The 18,910-nt window shown below is 46.8% G+C and overlaps 1 protein-coding gene across 1 annotated transcript in view; it reads right to left on the minus strand.

Moving 5' to 3' along the window:
• LOC121694448 (fibronectin-like) overlaps positions 1-18,910 on the minus strand; it is a 50,039-nt gene that overhangs the window by 9,102 nt on the left and 22,027 nt on the right. The window contains 20 exon segments of the mRNA XM_042074625.1: positions 547-636; positions 1,004-1,192; positions 2,283-2,372; positions 2,574-2,753; positions 2,905-2,992; positions 4,170-4,357; positions 5,198-5,467; positions 5,790-5,903; positions 6,633-6,788; positions 7,516-7,680; positions 10,390-10,509; positions 10,676-10,942; positions 12,787-12,876; positions 13,124-13,315; positions 14,991-15,263; positions 15,928-16,119; positions 16,310-16,396; positions 16,678-16,846; positions 18,231-18,325; positions 18,708-18,910. The exon segment at positions 18,708-18,910 is cut by the window's right edge and continues 61 nt beyond it. Coding sequence (XP_041930559.1) covers positions 547-636; positions 1,004-1,192; positions 2,283-2,372; positions 2,574-2,753; positions 2,905-2,992; positions 4,170-4,357; positions 5,198-5,467; positions 5,790-5,903; positions 6,633-6,788; positions 7,516-7,680; positions 10,390-10,509; positions 10,676-10,942; positions 12,787-12,876; positions 13,124-13,315; positions 14,991-15,263; positions 15,928-16,119; positions 16,310-16,396; positions 16,678-16,846; positions 18,231-18,325; positions 18,708-18,910 — 3,218 coding nt within the window.

The raw sequence follows: 18,910 nt of genomic DNA on the forward strand, positions 1-18,910 counted from the left end.
GAGAGAGAGGAGAGAGAGAGAGGGAGAGAGAGGAGAAAGTCAGGGAAAGTCAAGAAGTAATGAGACAGAAAGAGATAGAGCAAGAGAAAGGTAAAAGGTAAATAAAAAGAGGAGAACAAAGAGAGGCAGAAAGAGGAAGAGAAGATAGAGGAAGAAAAGATAGAGGAAGAGAAGATAGAGGAAGGAGAAAAATAGTGATGTTAAAATGCTATAGCATGACCTTGTCAGCAGAGGGAGCCCTCTGTGAGTAAATTATAGCAAAGCTTAGCTGGCCTGTGATTTTGAGTAATGGATTTTTACCCTAAATGAGATTTAGTGTGTTTACTTTTGAACCGCTACGTTCAAAAAGCAGTGCATGATGGCAAAAAAGCACCAAAAAGCTGAGTTTAGCTTCAGCATTGATGGGTAGCCCAACAGCATGTGTCACTTATACAATACAAGACCAATGAAACATACACCATCCTTGGGACATATGGCAGAAGCAACTACACAAAAATGTACACGGGAGAATACTTCTACATAGACGTACAGGAAGTGAGTACTTACGGGTTGTGGCTTTGCCCATGAGATGTGTGCTCCTCTGGGCGTTCTGAAGAGCCACGATTTTGATGATGTACTCGGTGCCTGGATTCAAACCTGTAAATAACAACAAATCAACAATTCAGCAGACAGCTTAGTCTGTTGACTGATTTATGAGGCACACATGAACAGACAATGAACGAATAACATGAAGGACAAAGACAAGCTAGTGGAAGAGATGACAAGACATAAGAGGAGGATGGAAAGAACTAGAAAGAAAGGAAGTAAGAAATAAAGACAAAAAGAGAAAAAAGACAGATGGAAAGAGAGAAAAAAAAGGTTAGAAAGAGCAACAATTGGCCAGGCTAACTACCATGAGCTGAGTTCCACTGAAGACAGACTTTATCGTATCAATCACCAATCGCTCTCTAACAACTCATAAATCACACACCCACACACTTCCACATACACACACACGGCATACCAGTGATGGTGGCACTGGAGCGTGAGGAGGGCACCCTGGGCAGCAGTTCCCTGGGCACTCCGCCAGCCTGCTCGTAGGTGATGTAGTAGCCAGTGATGGGGCTGCGTGGGGCCTCCCAGCTGAAGGAGATGGCGTTGGGCATCAGCGATGTGAAGCGGATGTTGGTGGGGGGGCTGATCACGGGCTTAGCTGGAGAGAAGGGGCGGGGGGGGGGGATGGAGAGAGAGAGAGAGAGTTATTAGTTTAGTTTGGGGGATGGAGAGAGAGAGAGAGAGAGAGAGAGAGAGGAGAGAGAGAGAGAGAGAGAGGGAGGAGTTATTAGTTTAGTTTGGGGGATGGAGAGAGAGGGAGAGGGAGAGAGAGAGAGAGAGTTATTAGTTTAGTTTGGGGGATGGAGAGAGAGAGAGAGAGAGAGAGAGAGAGAGAGAGTTATTAGTTTAGTTTGGGGGATGGAGAGAGAGAGAGAGAGAGAGAGAGAGAGAGAGAGAGAGAGAGAGAGAGAGAGAGAGGGAGAGGGAGAGGGAGAGAGGAGAGAGAGAGAGAGGGGGGGGGGGGAGAGAGAGAGAGAGAGATGGAGAGTTATTAGTTTAGTTTTCTGCTTAATTTTAACTGGTTTTGCCATTTGTGTAGTTACATTCTTTTCATGCTTTGAAATTGAAATTGGTCATTAGTGTGTGTGTGTGTGTGTGTGTGTGTTGGACTCTTACACGTGGTGGCGGTCATTAGTGTGTGTGTGTGTGTGTGTGTGTGTGTGTGTGTGTGTGTGTGTGTGTGTGTGTGTGTGTGTGTGTGTGTGTGTGTGTTGGATATTGAGAGACTCTTACTCGTGGTGGCGGTCAGGCGGGTGTGTGTTGGATATTGAGAGACTCTTACTCGTGGTGGCGGTCATTAGTGTGTGTGTGTGTGTGTGTGTGTTGGACTCTTACTCGTGGTGGCGGTCATTAGTGTGTGTGTGTGTGTGTGTGTGTGTGTGTGTGTGTGTGTGTGTGTGTGTTGGACTCTTACTCGTGGTGGCGGTCATTAGTGTGTGTGTGTGTGTGTGTGTGTGTGTGTGTGTGTGTTGGACTCTTACTCGTGGTGGCGGTCATTAGTGTGTGTGTGTGTGTGTGTGTGTGTGTGTGTGTGTGTGTGTGTTGGACTCTTACTCGTGGTGGCGGTCATTAGTGTGTGTGTGTGTGTGTGTGTGTGTGTGTGTGTGTGTGTGTGTGTGTGTGTGTTGGACTCTTACTCGTGGTGGCGGTCATTAGTGTGTGTGTGTTGGATATTGAGAGACTCTTACTCGTGGTGGCGGTCAGGCGGAAGGGTTCACTGCGTCCAGTCCCACTCAGGGTGTAGATGTTGATGTTGTATGTGGTGCCCGGCTGCAGGCCTGAGAGGATAAACACATGTTCACAGTTACTATGGAGACACTCTGGCAAATGTAAACAAATCAGGAAGTCTTCCACCTGGGTACTGATAGTTTTCATCAGTGATGGAAGTGTGAGAGTGTGTGTGTGTGTGTGTGTGTGTGTGTGTGGTGTGTGTGTGTGTGTGTGTGTGTGTGTGTGTGTGTGCGCGTGATACGTGATACCTGTGATGGTATATCCGCGTGAATCTGGGGGGATGGACCTCTGGATGGTGCTCTCGCCCTCTGTGCTGGGGATCGCCTCCACCAGGAAGCCAGAGATGGCGTCGGTCTTGGAGCGCCACGTGAGACTGATGGACGAGTCCTTCACATTGGCGATGCGAACGCGTCGGGGAGGACTGATGTCTGCCGAGGAGAAGGACAAGGTGACCGGGTCAACGCTGCTGTTGTGGAAGATTGTGACAAGGTTGATGCTGGTGATCGAGTGTGTGTGTGTGTGTGTGTGTGTGTGTGTGTGTGTGTGTGTGTCTGAGAGGGTGTGCTTTAAATTACTCACTGTCTAGAGTGTTAATCTCTCCTTTCAGAGGACGGCTGGTGAGGGAGTTCTTCAGAGCATACACCTGGACTTCATAGGCAGTAGCCACCTATACACACACACACACACACACACACACACACACACACACACACACAGAGAGAAAGACAGTTGAGACACATTCACAACTCCATTCTCCTCTCAAATCTGTTGCTTTGGTTACATCTGCTGAGGAGAGTTCTTTGATAATGCGCGTTAAGACGAGCACTAGCGGAAAATGACAGACTGGGCCCTGTGTGCAGCAGGAGCTTGATAGCCTTGGGGGGAGAGTTGGCATGCGGTCACAGTCGGAGCACAGCACAGCAGAGAGGAGAGAGGAGAGGACAGGAGAGGAGAGGCCGACTCAGAGCACTCTGGCCACAGACAGCTGCAGCAGTGGGAGAGAGGGCTCTCATTATGGCTGCCCCAGGGTTAAACACACACACGCACACACACACACTTGGAGCACAGCTGTGGAAGCAGGGGTGAGGAGAAGATCGATGATTCTAGAACCTTCAACCTTCCACAGAATTTAATCTGTAACATTTCTTGAGAAGTTTAAATGTGAGATTTTACAATATTTTTCAATGACGTCACTGTCAATGATTTTCCTGCCAAAACCCACAGCTGTGAATCTGGTGAATGCAATTTTAGCTGTAAAAAGTTATGAGGGCAAAAAAGTAGTAGACAGGGCAATCAAGGAAACCATTCGCCTCAAAAAATATGATGTCAGTTTCTCAAGCAACCCTCAAATCAGAGATTAAAACTACAGTTCAGACTCCATGTTGTAATTTACATTCATAAATGTTGTTGCTACTTTCTATTTCAAGGAACCATGCAGTAAAGCATAGCCTTCCCCGAGTTCTCCTCTGTTTCTTCCAAGAGAAACTTTGTGTCAAAGTACCCATGAACATTGTGTGCTATTTCAATCAATCTTGTTTAAGTTTCCTTTCTATGTTGATGCACTTGCCACCTGGGGTACACTTTTAGATTCTTTGAAAAGATGCAAGTTCTTTTTTTTTTTAAATGTTAAATGTAAACCGTGTTGACAATTTGTCAATTTCAACACTAGCCTTCATCCAGTATCATCGTATGTTTGCAAAATAAAAAGTAATCTTTGGATCATTTACTAGGGTTAGCAAACATTTGCAAACACTTCCTTTGAGTTTACTGTAAATATTTGCCTTTGTTTGTGCATCTGAATACTGCTCTGCTGGCTGTGTGGTCAGACTGAGATGGACACATACCATGAGGCCGGGCACATGGACTTGAGTAGAGTCGGGAGCCAAGTTGATCTCTTTGGCGGGGCCGCTCTTGCTGGTGGGGTTGATGACCACGCGGTAGCCGGTCAGCTGGGCGCTGGGGGACCGCCAGGTGATGGTGAAGGAGGACGGGCCCACCTGGGAGAACTCCAGGTTGGTGGGGGCAGGGATGGCTATGGGGGGAGAGAGAGGGAGAGGGAGGGAGAGGGAGAGGGAGAGGGAGAGAGAGAGAGAGGGAGAGGGAGAGAGAGAGAGAGAGAGAGAGATTACATGTGAGTGATGGAAACACTTAGCTGGTCATGTATGCATAGGGGATCATTGACTTCTAGCAAAAGCAAAATGTTGTACATATAATTACTTCAAAATAAGCTGCTATGAAAGCCATGTGATGGAAATGAATAACTAGAATAAAAAAGCACTTAAATATGAGTTACTCTTTTGAACAGAGACCAAGCGTGAAGCAGGAAAGGTCAGGTATGGGAAGGAGAAATGTAAACACAAAGGCTTAGTTTCCCATACATGGACTAAGCCTAGTCTATGATGAAAAGCTTTTTTTCAAAGGACATCTTCATTGCAGTGGCTTGTAGTATAGGACTAAGTAAACCATGTCCACAAAAACAGACAACTACACAGACATTAACCTCTTCAACAGAGTGGACTTTTTCCAACAGCATCTGTTTTGCTGATTGATAGCCATCAATGAACATGTTTCATCACTAATCACTATACAGTACCCTCCAGAATTATTGGCACCTCTGCTAAAGTTGACTAAAAACCGGTATAAAAAATAATCTGTTGGGGACTTATTGTGATCTCACAATGAAAAAACAATCCAACCTTGAAGGGATGCAAATTTATTTTGAGAAAAAGGAAAATCTCATAAAGAAATAAATATTTTTAACAAAAACACGTTGCTCACAATTATTGCCACTATTATATAACTATTATATAACTATGTATAACCTTTATCATATCCACTGTCCAGAATACTAGACATGTTATGGGAGGCTTACCTGTGGCTTGTGTTCCCACCAGTGCTGGACTGGGGGTGAGGTCGTGCAGGGCGATGACCTTGACCGTGTACTCTGTGCCGGGCCGCAGGCCATGGATGGTGGCTGACTCGTCGTTTGGGCGCGGTGGCGGGAACAGCACTCTCTCGCCCTCCTCAGGGCTGGAGTAGGTGACGCGGTAGGAGCTCACATGGCCGTCGGGGCTGTCCCAGCTGATGCGCAAGGACGTGCCCTCCACCTCGGAGAAGGTCAGGTCCTTGGGCCGGTCAACGGCTAGAGAGAGGGCAGGAATAAAGATAAAAAAGGTCAAAGGGTTGGACATTGACCAGCAGGTGGCGCTGATAGCTTAGTTTCAAACATCACAGGAACCCAGATGACGTGATGGCCACAAACTCATAAGTCACTTCTGAAGAGCTTTTTGATCTCTGAAACGGCAACATGCACTTAAACATGCACTTAAACGGCAACATGCACTTAACACTTTTAAACAAACAAATACCTGCTTATAAACAGCTTACTATTCACAAGCCATCTACAAAGTGTCTATAAGGTCCTATATGACTCATTATGGGATGGGAATTGCTTTTAAACTCACTGGTGACAACGGTCTCCACGAGTGGAGGACTCTCCCCATCTTGTCCCAGAGCGTAGACACTCAACACGTACTCCATCGTGGGCATCAGGCCTGAGAAGGTCATCTCAGTCTGGTCTGCAGTGGCAAAAGATGAACGGTAAACATTCCGTACGCAGCACCTTGTTAAAAAATGGTGTTAGCGTAATTTACACTTTGTGGTATTGTGGATATGTAAGTTGCTTTTGGAAAAAGCCTCTGCGAAATGAATAAATGTACATGTAAATGTAAATGTAAATGTTATCTTGAAATAAGCACCACAGTCACACTGACATGAACAATATTCACAACAATATAATCATTAGGCCTTCATCACGAGGCCTTCAACAGTCCTGGGATAACAGGTGGTGTAACACATGTGGACCTTCAGTTTGAAATTTGAAAGTGTTGGATCTGTTTAACTCCGAGGCTTCTGTGAAGTGCCAAATGTATTGTCAAACATCTTTTCAAAGCTTACATGCCTTTTCGACTGCTGTGGTTTGAAATGGCTGCATGCCTTACGAGCTACATCCAAATGACTCAATACAGAAAGATTAACTGCTGTTTAAAACCTGTTAGCTCTTCAAGTCCACAATGGAGATACAGCAATGATGGATATGTTAAGAAATATGGTACTTGAAAAGTTCAACAGTTCAACATCAATATTGTTTAAATGCCTTCTAAACGTGGTGTTCTCTTTTTGCCCTAGGATCACTGATCACTGTTAACTGTTCACTATAGATCTATCTATACACTTTTTAGGCGTCTATGCTTCAACACTGATCATGCTTCAGTTCCAGTAAGCTTGAAGTTTATGGTAAGTCTCACCTGGAGCGACGGTCTCAGTGAAGGAGGGGCCCTGTCCATTACGGGGGACCCCTGTGACCCTGTACCCCGTGACGGGGCCCGCGGCCGGGGTCCAGCGCACCGTGATGGTGCTGTCCTTCACATCGGTCACTTCCAGCTCTGAGGGGGACTCAATGTCTGCAAAGAGAGGGAGAGAGAGAGAGAGAGAGAAAGAAAGAGAGTCAGAATATTGTCATTACATACAGACTGACAGAGAGGTCTACCATTGCTGCTTCACATGGAAAGCTCCCAAACATGTTCTTACATAACTTTGTATGTATCTGTAAAATGCATTTTCATATTATGCAAGGCAACTCCTAATTAAACAAACGACGAAAGGTTCTTTCACTGCACTCTTGTCAACATGTCAGAACTACTCGTGACATGGAAGCGTTCTATTGGTCAGCACACATATCAGGTGATTTAACAAGCGTCTCTGTGACACCGACAGCAGTGCATGCCACACAAATGGAGGAAAGCATCCACACCTGACTGATTTACTGTGTCGTGTGTGGTGTGAATACCAGTGGCAGAGCCGTCATCACGATCACATGGTTTCACATCTTGAACACCCATCACATCAACTGCTAGTCTGCAAACCCAGCCAGGTGCATCATTTATTGCTACAGCCGACACAGCTGTGTGTGATATAGACACGGTGCTTGTTTGCACATCTCCTGCAAACCTCTCCAAGGTTTTGAGTGATATAGACAGATCATGTTTCTCTTTAGCAGTCGGTGGACCTGTGCGAAGTCTCACCTGTCTCTAATATGAATTAGACCGGTTCTGTCCAGACCTGTGCGAAGTCTCACCTGTCTCTAATATGAATTAGACCGGTTCTGTCCAGACCTGTGTGAAGTCTCACCTGTCTTGTGTCTGACGGAGATGGGGGTGCTGGAGGCGGGGCTGTCCCCTCTGCCAGTGACGGCGTAGACGGTGACAGTGTAGTCAGTGCCAGGCCGCAGGTTGGTGATGGTGGCAGTGGACTGGGTGCCAGGGACGGTGAACTCCTTGGGCAGGCTCTCGCCTCCTGGACACAGAGGAAGACAAAAGGATTAAGAGACCAGTGCACAGTGGGATGGCAATGTGCAGATGTCTTTGGTTTGTTTGGTCTGTAGACTTCAAAGATGATTTAAATGAATAAAGAATCTTTAAAGGTGGTCCTGAATTCTTTAATGGCAATGTGTATAAGGCCCGTTTTACACCGGGAATGTGGCGTGAACTTGCATGGCGACTGCGTGGAGTTTTCTACGTCTTTGCTTACCAGAAGTCTGTCTGATGCAGTGCTGTGGCGGCCTCTCTGCCAATTAAAACTGTTTTGAATGGAAACGCTTTCAACATGCTTGCGTGTGGCGTGAAAAAATAGGGGTGAGTCCTATTCCTAGCATGTACGCGGTTTCAGCACGGCTCGAGACACGCGTGTCAATGTACTAGTGTTGCACGGTGTATCGATACTAAAAAGGTATCACGATGCCTTCACGCAAAAAAACGATACGATTTCCGACGTTTTTAGAATCGATACTTTATTAAAATTAACGTTCTGTGTCTGCGTGAACTGCTGCTCTCACTGCTCCTTGCATGCATCTAGGCAAGTGGGCGTGTCAAGCAGGCAGCTCTGAGTGAGTGAGTGCGCAGCCAACGTCAACATACAGTAGTTCTTTGCCGACCATCCTCGGCCTTGTGGATAAAACAAAAGGTGAAGTGAAATCTGCAACTATTTCGGATACATCGCGAATAGTGAAGGCAAGCCATCGGATACACAGAGGCCCGTTTGTGAAATATGTTTCAAAGTCATTTAAAAGCAGTAGGCTACGCATGGAACTTGGCTAAACACCTCGCAGACATATCCCAACATTTTTGTTCAAAGAACGACAGGTTAACGAATATGCTATAGAAAACACGACTACATGGTTAGTGCCAAGTTCTTCTCTTCTGTTTTAGTCTAGCCTAAGTGAAACGAGTAAGGTTCCTTCCTTGAACCTTCCTTCATCAATGAATTTTGACGAGACATAACGAGCTGTAATCAGGCGCGCCTGCAGGTGTACGTCCGTACGCACTGTGCGTACCATCAGGCTAGGCTACTCAACGTGTGTGTGTAATGTGTATTCACACCAAATTGGCCCACCATACCTTCCCAACTATGCACAGTATCCCATTAGCTGCATGCCATCAGGCTATTTACAATTTTCTATTACGTGACTTAGTGAACACGTTATCAAAATTAACGCACACACATTTTGTTTGAGCAGGAGAAAGAATATGCACGCAGGCACGCAACTAGGCTACTTGTTTTCTTTACTTGTTCTCTTGTTTTCGGCTATCTACATATGGTTATCAGCACACAATGTTGAGCTAATTCACTAACTCAATACTCATCATGGATATCACAAGTTTAAACAACGAAAACAGAAAGTATGGAGGCAGCAAAGCTAGAGGAGTTATTTCAGATGGACAAGAACAAGGTAGGCAATTGGTGTGCTTGCCAGAACGTTAGACTGCATTACAGCTGTTTAAAGCCAGACGTCACGGTACGCTAGAACAAAACAAGGTAACTTTCGCCTGTATAGAGCTGTATCAAGTTGTCCAAATGAATAGGTCATTGTAGACGTTGTTGTTGTATTATTGCATGTGTATGTTGTTATGCTATGTAGGCTACTTTTTTGCTGACCAGTGCACGGGGCTAAAACCGGGAAACGGACAAATATTGTCCACGCTTGATTTTGGGGTTTGTTTTGGGTGGGGGGGGGGGGTGATGGGTGTGCGTACCATAGCATTAATTTCTGCAGGCGCCCCAGGCTGTAATCATAGGGTGCTAACGTGATGAAAGCGCAATGTTCACGCCAGAATAACATTACCAACTTGTAAACAATCTATTTCATGTTCGGTCAGTACTAATGGTAATATTTGTCATGGCATGTAGACTGCAATTTGTTCAATAAGTATTGCCCAGATGTAGGATAGGCTACCCGAAATGCGCTAATTAAAGCCCACAGCATATAATACCACCAAAGCGTGTTGAGTCCTAATAATAATAGCGGCTTATTGTTACGTGGTAGCAAATCATGTTATCAAAGAAATAGACGTAGGCCCTCTGCATAGCATTCAGTGATTTGCATGCAGTAATTTCAACACTGACCTTGATCTAGACTAGTTTGGCTATTTAAAGCTACTTTATTGGCAAGACACAACACAATGTAAATTAACTATAACAAAAAATAAAGGACTTAAATCACACAAAGTAGGCCTACTATTTTACTGACTATAAAAATAATAATTATGTAGGAAGTTTAGAACCCAGAATTGACCTGCACACTACAAAAGTGCACCGAATTCAACACAAATGACTCAATTCACTTGGAGGAGGTATGAGTCCTTTCTTTTCCAGATATCTTAGGATTTCGCCGTAGTATCGTTTCAATATCGAGCATCGTGATATTTATGGCAGGTATCGTATCGAAGTCATAATTTTGGTATCGTGACAACACTACAATGTACAAGCTCTAACCTGTTACCATGGGAGCCGAAATAAAAACGGACACGCCACGCAGCTGACACACTCACGCCACGCACTCGGTGGGAAACGGGCAGATGACAAAACAGACCATCTATGTAATTGTACATGGCAGCAAAAACAAAGCTACACCGACTCCAACACAAAACTAAAAGCAGACTAGTAAGGTTTAAGGAACGTTCCCTGAACGTTACGTGTTTGTTGGGATATCTTCATTCTCATTCTCACCGGTCTCCCCATGGGTGATCCTGTAGTATCTGACGGTCACAGAGGACGGGGCGTCCCAGCGCACCGTGATGCTAGTAGGGGAGGAAGTGGTCACCTCCAGGTCAGTGGGGGCGTCCGAGACTAAAGTATGAAGAAACAGAGGGGGAAACGTATTGTTTATACAAAAGAGCACCATCAGACAACACAGATTCTGTGGTTCTGTAGGGCTGCACGATTTGGGGAAAATATGTAGTTGGGATTTTTTAGACAGCCTGGTCCCTAAATCAACCAATCAGCGTCGGCGTACTTGTTGCCTGCTGGCCGGTGAGCGGCCGGCTCTCCTGGCCTCCGCTGACGGCGTAGACGCTGATGCTGTAGTCCGTCTCTGGGCTGAGCCCGGTCAGCGTGAAGTGGCTGCGGGAGGGCGGCAGGCGCTCGTCCTTGGCCCGTCCGCCGCGCGCCATCTGGTAGCGCAACCGGTAGCCCGTGATGGCCGCCCCCGGAGCCTGCCAGTGCACCGTGAACGAGCTGGTGGAGATCTCCGAGAAGCGCAGGCCCGTCGGGGAGTCCAGGACTGCACAGGAGAGGGACAGAGAGGGACAGAGACATATATGATACTGCCACAGTAATAAGCACATATGATACTGTAACAGACACACATTCCTCAAATAAGAAACAAATACATAGGTTCCTAGTGATCTCTGGGTATTCCCAGAAAAAGACTAATTTCCTGGCCAAAGACAATGTTCTGGCTTCTGGGTAAAAAGTGGCGACCAGGGCAGAGTCAGGAAGAGAGGAGGATTTAACAATTACTATAATTTGTAAATCTCTAGAAAGAAAATGTACTAAAATATAGATAAGCCAGCACTGTACTCTTCATGAGCAAGGTCACACATGCGGTCTTCTGACCGAGCCCTCTGTGACACCCACTCTCTAGTCCTGGTCAGTGCCAAAGTGACCAAGTGTGTTTTCTGATAATGCTCTCACATGCTTAGATCAAAAGTACACCGTAATCAGAGAATTTGGCAGCAGTAAGCTCTGGGGAGAATACTAAACACACACATGCCGTCTCGACTAGGATACATGACTGACAGACTGGCAGGCGTCAGACTGGAGTACTGAGTCTGTCACTTACATGCAAAGGTGTGTTTTGCATTTATTCAGTCTGTTATTTGTTTTATATAATATTGAAGGATTATACAGAGAATTAGCAGAGTAATGCCTCCTGAGATCATGTCATTGATGCCCCTGAAAATAAAAATGTCATGACTGAGGTGGCTGTTGTGAAGTCCAGACTGGGTGCCACTGAGACTGAGGTGGAGAACCTGAAGATGGAAACTGCAGTACAAGATGTAAAGCTGACAGCAGTGAACACCAGACTGACATTGAGACTGATATAGAGAATCTGGAGAATGAGATCACAGAGCAACCCAAGGTGGCATTCTCAGCAGCTCTGACTGACTCAGGGTTCATACACGCTGGGAATACGGAGTTGAACTTGGTCTTCACCAAAATCATCACCATGTTGGACAGGCCTACAGCAGCACGACAGGCTTCTTCACAGCTCCTGTCAGGGGAGTCTACTACTTCAGATTCACTATACAATCGCTATATGGATATCAAGATGTTTATGAATGGAGAGGAGATCATGCATTTGCAAGAGTATGATGTAGATCATAAAAACTCCTATCTCCGTGGCAGTGTGGAGTTGGGAGATGAAGTTAACCTGCTCTGTGGCGGTGTGGCACTGGAACTGGAGTTGGGAGATGAAGTTAACCTGCGAGTCCCTGCACACTGCAGGCTTCTTGATGATTCTAATAATGCCTGCATCTTCAGTGGCTTCTTGATGATTCTAATAATGCCTGCATCTTCAGTGGCTTCTTGATGATTCTAATAATGCCTGCATCTTCAGTGGCTTCTTGATGATTCTAATAATGCCTGCATCTTCAGTGGCTTCTTGATGATTCTAATAATGCCTGCATCTTCAGTGGCTTCCTGCTCTTTCCTCTCTGACTGAAAAACACTATTCAACTTGATGCTTACAAGTCATGAATAAAGTACATATCATTATGAGCAAACCAACCCTATTCTACCCTTCAATGTGCTGGTAGGCACCTTGCATGGCAGCCTCTGCCATCAGTGTATGAATGCATGAGTGAATGGGTGAATGTGAGGCATTACTCTGTACAGCGCTACAGAACACTAAAAAAGTGCTATATAAATGCAGTCCATTTTGATTACCCGTTTGATTATCAACACTATGGCTGCTTTTTCATACATATACCTTAATAATTACGACTAATAATTTAATAATAACTCTAATTACGACTAATAATTGAATAATAACTCTAATTACTCTAATAATGTAATAATAACTCTAATTACTCTAATAATTGAATAATAACTCCAATTACTCACGTGTTCTCTGAGTGCCGACCACTGGAGAGCTCTCCCGCTGTTCGTAAACACACACCACACTCACCAGGTACTCCGTGTTGGGGAGCAGGTCTGGAAAACACACAGCCAAAATCAGAGTGTGTGTGTGTGTGTGTGTGTGTGCGTGTGTGTGTGTGTGTGTGTGTTTATGAGTGAACACATTATTTAAGTTGTTATTTAGTATTTAGTTGTGACAGCATCAGACATATCACAGTAATGAATCCTAGGAAAGACTGAAAGAAAACTAAATGGCCCCTGGTCTTTGGTGAGGGTCACTGAGGCCACTGGTCTTTGGCGAGGGTCACTGAGGTCATCTTACCGCGCAGAATCAGATTGTTGAAGGCGGCGCTGACGCTGCGTTCGGTGATGTCATCGTCGCTGTCGATGGGGTGGTAACGCATGATGAAGCGGTTAATGTCCGCCTTGTTGGGGACGATGGGGGCGGTCCACGACACCAGCATGCTCTCCGGGCCGACATCACTGAAGCCGAGATCCGTTGGAGCCGGAACAGCTGCAGAGGAGGAGGAGGAGGAGGAGAGAAAAGAGGGTAAGAAAGAGGGTAAGGGACAAATCAGGGTTAGTTTCTTATTGTTGAGGATAACGTTCTCTATACATTATCTGTGGTTTGCAAACACAATTTATATATTGAACACTGAAGCTAGATGGAATAAAAAATTATGCAAAAACTTCATAATTACACTTTGTGAAAACAAACTGAAATAATATGAAATGGGGTCTGATGGTTGGGGTTATTCAAAATGCAGGATTGCTATATAAAAGAGGCCAACACACAGAACCAGTAGTTTTATGGCGATTTAAAAAAACATATAAACCGGAGCGTGGGGGAGCCACTGAACGAGAGAACATTGTGTACGTTAAAAGGAAGGAGAGAGAGAACAAAGAGAGACAGAGGAGTGAAAATAGGCTACGGCTGTGAAACCGCCAACCGAGAGAGATGAAACAAATTAATACTTCACAGCCTACTACCAGCTGCGCTTCAAACCAGAACACACACACACACACACACACACACACACAGTGCACCCCCACCCCACATGCACAGTGCAAGCACACACACAGCCTAGATGAAAAGCATATGCAAGTCTCCTAGTTCACCTCTTTCCTCTCCAGCAGGTTCCTACACTTTCTCACACTCTCTTCCTGTCTCACACACACACACACACAGGGATAGACACAACATATACTAAAATGGGGGTTAAAGACAGAGAGACAGATTGAGAGAGACATATATATATAAATATATATATATATATAGAGAAAGATTGCAATAGTGAGAGAGAGAGAGAGAGAGAGAGAGAGAGAGAGATGAGCATTTCTCTGTGCCTTTGTAGGAATGTGTGTGTGTGTGTGTGTGTGTGTGTGTGTGTGTGTGTGTGTGTGTGTGTGTGGTCAGAATATGACAACGGAGAGCTGTGTAACTGACAGAACAAACTTTGCTGCAAAAGGATTAGGTCAGCTTAATCAAACGGAGAAGAGTGAGGAGACATCTGGTGGAAAGTCTGGGTCAGTTTTGAGGGCCATTTTCCACACTTTTCGCACACAACCAAACATTTCCAAGCACTGGTGAGAACACTCTGCTGAACCATGTGTGTGGGACGCTCTCCAACAGTCCCAAGAAAAACTGAAGTCATTTCAGAAATTCATGTCCTGCACAGGCTGCTCAAACGCCATTCGAACACACACGCACAAACGCACACAAAACCAAACACAAACACAAACGCACACAAAACACACACACACACACACACACACACACACACACAAACAATTAGTACTCCAGTGACACTATTCCTTCTTCATGTCTTTGCTCCCTGTCTGTACCCCTACGAGAAGAACCCTGTAACCCCACTAATGAGAGGGCAGAGACGAGCTCCTATTCTCCACCAGGTCGATCTGCGCTGCGTCACCAGAACTGATGGTCATCTCTATGGTCAGTGTTTGCTATTCCTCCACAGTTCATTTCAGAAGTGTCCGAGAAACAGCTCTCCGCACTGCACTGCTTTCAATACGGTGTGCCTAGTCCAGTTTTGACTAATGCCACTCCTTTAATGCATCTGAAATCAGCATCACAGCCAGAATGCGATGGTGATGGATTCAGTGGAAACACATTATGACCTTTAACCCCCCCCCAACCCGCCCCACACACACCCCGGATGTCCGCTTACCAGTCTGCTGGGTGATTGTGGTGGGCTCGCTCTCGCCCTTCTCTGTGACCGTGACGACGGTGATGTCATAATCGATGCCGGGCTCCAAGCCGTAGACGGTGTAGTAGCCGGTGGTGGGCTCCACCATGTCCTCGAAGATGGGCACGCTGTCGCCGGCGGCGACCACCGTGACACGGTAGCCTGTCACCGTGGTGAAGTTGAGCGGGCTCCAGCTAAGGCCGATGGTGGTGTCGGTGACGTCCACAAAGTCCAGATCCGTGAGCTTGGGGATTTCTGAGCAGGATTAGAACGGGTGGGAGAAAGGGCAGATGGTGCACACACACACACACACACACACACACACACACACACACACACACACACACACACACACACACACACACAGGAGGACAAACACAGACACACACACAAGGACACAGAGAAGCACACACACAGTCATTGTTGAGTGTGACTTCTGCCGGAGGTAAAAATGGGGCCTTCCACATGGTACAGTTGTGATACCATGGAAGACCAAGCACACGTAACCAGCGATATGACATGGGTTGGTCACCATCACATCACAAGTGTTAAAAGGTCGGATATAAATAGTGCCCCTACACTTGTGTGCTCATATCACTTCATCAGTAGTAAGCAAGAAACATGTTAGAGAAAGACCAAATCACCACAGCAATATTATAAGTCATTAAATATAATTCTGCATTTTACATTTAATGGTTTTGCAGAGTAGGGGCAGCTAATTAATCCACCACACGCCTCTTATTTATCAACACTTGTTTACCATCAAAACTCACTAATGCCATGACGATTTCAGACATTAGGCTGAGAATTAGTGCCTGATCCACACGCACACACATACACACTTAGTGTGGGTGGACAGATCTTCAGACCAGGGGTTGAGACAGGTCAGAGTTCAAAGGTCACGGCGTTAGGTGCTCACCCTGAGTGACGATGGTGGAGACGGGCGAGCTCTCCATGTCGTCCTTGACGGTGACCACGCTGACGCTGTACTCCACGCCAGGGCTGAGGTTCTCCAGGGTGCACGAGGTCTGGCCCGCCTTCACAAACTCCTCCACAGAGTTCCCTTCCTGCCCATTGGTCGGGGTGCATGTCACTCTGTAGCCGGTGATGTCTGAAACATGGCAGGGAGGGTTTTAATGGGTTAAAATGAAAGATCAAGTACATTTGGTCAGATTTCTGCTCTGAGGAGTCTTTGTGCAGCCAGGCCTCTTAGAATGTCTTCAAATCTGGACATCATTTGTTTGCCTTTCCACAGCTTTATATAAAGCTAAACCTCTCATGAGCTGAAAGGGAGGAGTCACCTGGAGAATTGGTGTCTCCCCATTGGACCGTCAGCTCTCCTGTGTTGGGATTGGACTCGAGTTTCAGGTCAGTGGGAGGGGACAGAGCTGAAAAAAATAAAATTACATTAATTAACAAATTAATTAATTATGTACTAACAGCTATGTCAGCTAAGTCTTCAATATCTACAGCCATCACAGAACTGCCATTCACTTTGTAGGCATTGCGTAAAATTAAGAAAATATGTGGCTTGTGAGCACATGTAAAATAAAGTATTCATTTAAAATAAACTTTCTATGTTACAGTAAGGTGGGTTATTAGTAATAATGTCCTGCTGTCTACATACTACTGATAATCTCCCATAAAGGCTAAGGTCCCACCCACTCACGTGTGACTATGCGGCGCTCGATTGGGTTCCCCTGGTCGTGGCCGTTGATGATTGGCTGAATGCTGTAGGAGTACTCCACCCCAGGGGTCAGGCCAGAGATGGCAGCGGTGCCCGACTCAGAGACTACATCCCTGGGCGCCTCACCTCCCTGACTGGGCCTCACAGACAGCTACAGAGAGAGGGGGGGGGGGGGGGTAGAACAGGATGAGAGATGGAGGGGGGGAGAGAGAGAGAGAGAGAGAGAGAGAGACGTTGATTTTTAAAACTTCTTTATTGAGCCAGCACATGAATCAAGAACCCCTAAAGACGGCTCCTATGTGCCCTGTAGTGTACACACCATAAGCAAATACCACATACATGTCATGTCACCAGGTAAACAACAGAGAGATGGGACAGGAGAGGAGAGGAGATCAGAGGAGGAGGAGGAGGGCAAGAGAGTAAGGGACATGAGGAGAGGAGGAGGAGGAGGAGGAGGAGGAGGAGGGCGGCAAGAGAGTAAGGGACATGAGGAGAGGAGGAGGAGGAGGAGGAGGAGGAGGGCAAGAGAGTAAGGGACATGAGGAGGAGGAGGAGGAGGAGGAGGAGGAGGAGGAGGAGGGCAAGAGAGTAAGGGACATGAGGAAAGGAGGAGGAGGAGGAGGAGGAGGAGGAGGGCGGCAAGAGAGTAAGGGACATGAGGAGAGGAGGAGGAGGAGGAGGAGGAGGAGGAGGGCAAGAGAGTAAGGGACATGAGGAGAGGAGAAGGAGGAGGGCAAGAGAGTAAGGGACATGAGGAGAGGAGAAGGAGGAGGGCAAGAGAGTAAGGGACATGAGGAGAGGAGGAGGAGGAGGAAGAGGAAAAAAAGGTATGTAGAGAAAGGAGGGAGAGAAGATAAGAGGGAAGACATGTAGAGAAAGGAGGGAGAGAAGATAAGAGGGAAGACATGTAGAGAAAGGAGGGAGAGAAGATAAGAGGGAAGACATGTAGAGAAAGGAGGGAGAGAAACTGAGAGGAGGGCACATAAACATGGGGTGAAAGGTCACACCTTTCCCAGGGTCACATTTATGACATGCAGGTGACAGCGTAACGACACCGCACCCCCAGCTCAGCACTACAGTACCTCTCTCTAGCTCACACACACTCTCTCTCTCTCTCACTCTCTCACACACACACACACACACACTCCTCTCATACTCTCTCTCTCGCTCACACACTCTCTCTCTCTCTCACACACACACACTCTCTCACTCTCTCTCACACACTCTCTCTCTCGCTCTCTCACACACACACACACACACACTCACTCTCCCTATCACACACACTCTCTCTCGCTCTCACACACACTCTCACACACACACACACACTCACTCTCCCTATCACACACACTCTCTCTCGCTCTCACACACACACACACACACTCACACACACACACACACACACACACACACACACACTCACTCACTCTCTCTCTCACACACAGACATACGGACATAATGTCTGAGATCAGTGGAGGTGTAACTGGTTGACTGCGTGAACTCTGCTATGGTCAGCTTAGCTGTCCTCTGGCCGGTACCTTGTAGCCCACCCTAGGCACTGGATTCCAGGACACGGTGATGGAGGTGTCTGTAACATCGGTGGTGAAGCGCGGAGCATTACCCATGGGCTGGGCTGGGGGGAGAAGAGGAGAGGAGAACGCACACACACGCGCGCACACACACACACACACACGCACACGCACACGCGCACGCGCACGCACACGCACGCACGCACACACACAAACGCACAAGGGGAGGGGAGACAACAAGAGATTCATAAAGAGAACAGCACTGGGTGAACATCATGAACAAGACCACATCAAGAGAGAGTCTGCACAGAATTTTCCTGCAGGTATTCACCTGTGTGTGTGTGTGTGTGTGTGCCCTTCCTTAGGTACACTTTGTAGTTGTGTACGAGGGAACATCTCTGGGTCTGTGTGTGTGTGTGTGTGTGTGTGTGTGTGTGTGTGCGTACAGTATGAGTGTGTGTGTACAGGTGTGTATTCCTAACTCACTGGTGGTGAAGATGGCAGAGGTGCCCTCGCTCAGCACGTTGTCCCTCTCAGAGTGGAGCGTGGCGGTGTAGCGCGTCTCGGGCTGCAGGTTGAGCAGCGTGTACTGGGTCAGGCGTGCCGGGATGCGCAGCTGCTTGGGGCTGGAGCCCTCCACCACCAGGAAGAGGCGGTAGCCTGTGACCTGGGCCCGCGGGGGACCCCAC

The sequence above is a fragment of the Alosa sapidissima genome, chromosome 2 (genome assembly GCF_018492685.1).
Source record: "Alosa sapidissima isolate fAloSap1 chromosome 2, fAloSap1.pri, whole genome shotgun sequence".
NCBI classification, from domain to species: Eukaryota; Metazoa; Chordata; class Actinopteri; order Clupeiformes; family Clupeidae; genus Alosa; species Alosa sapidissima.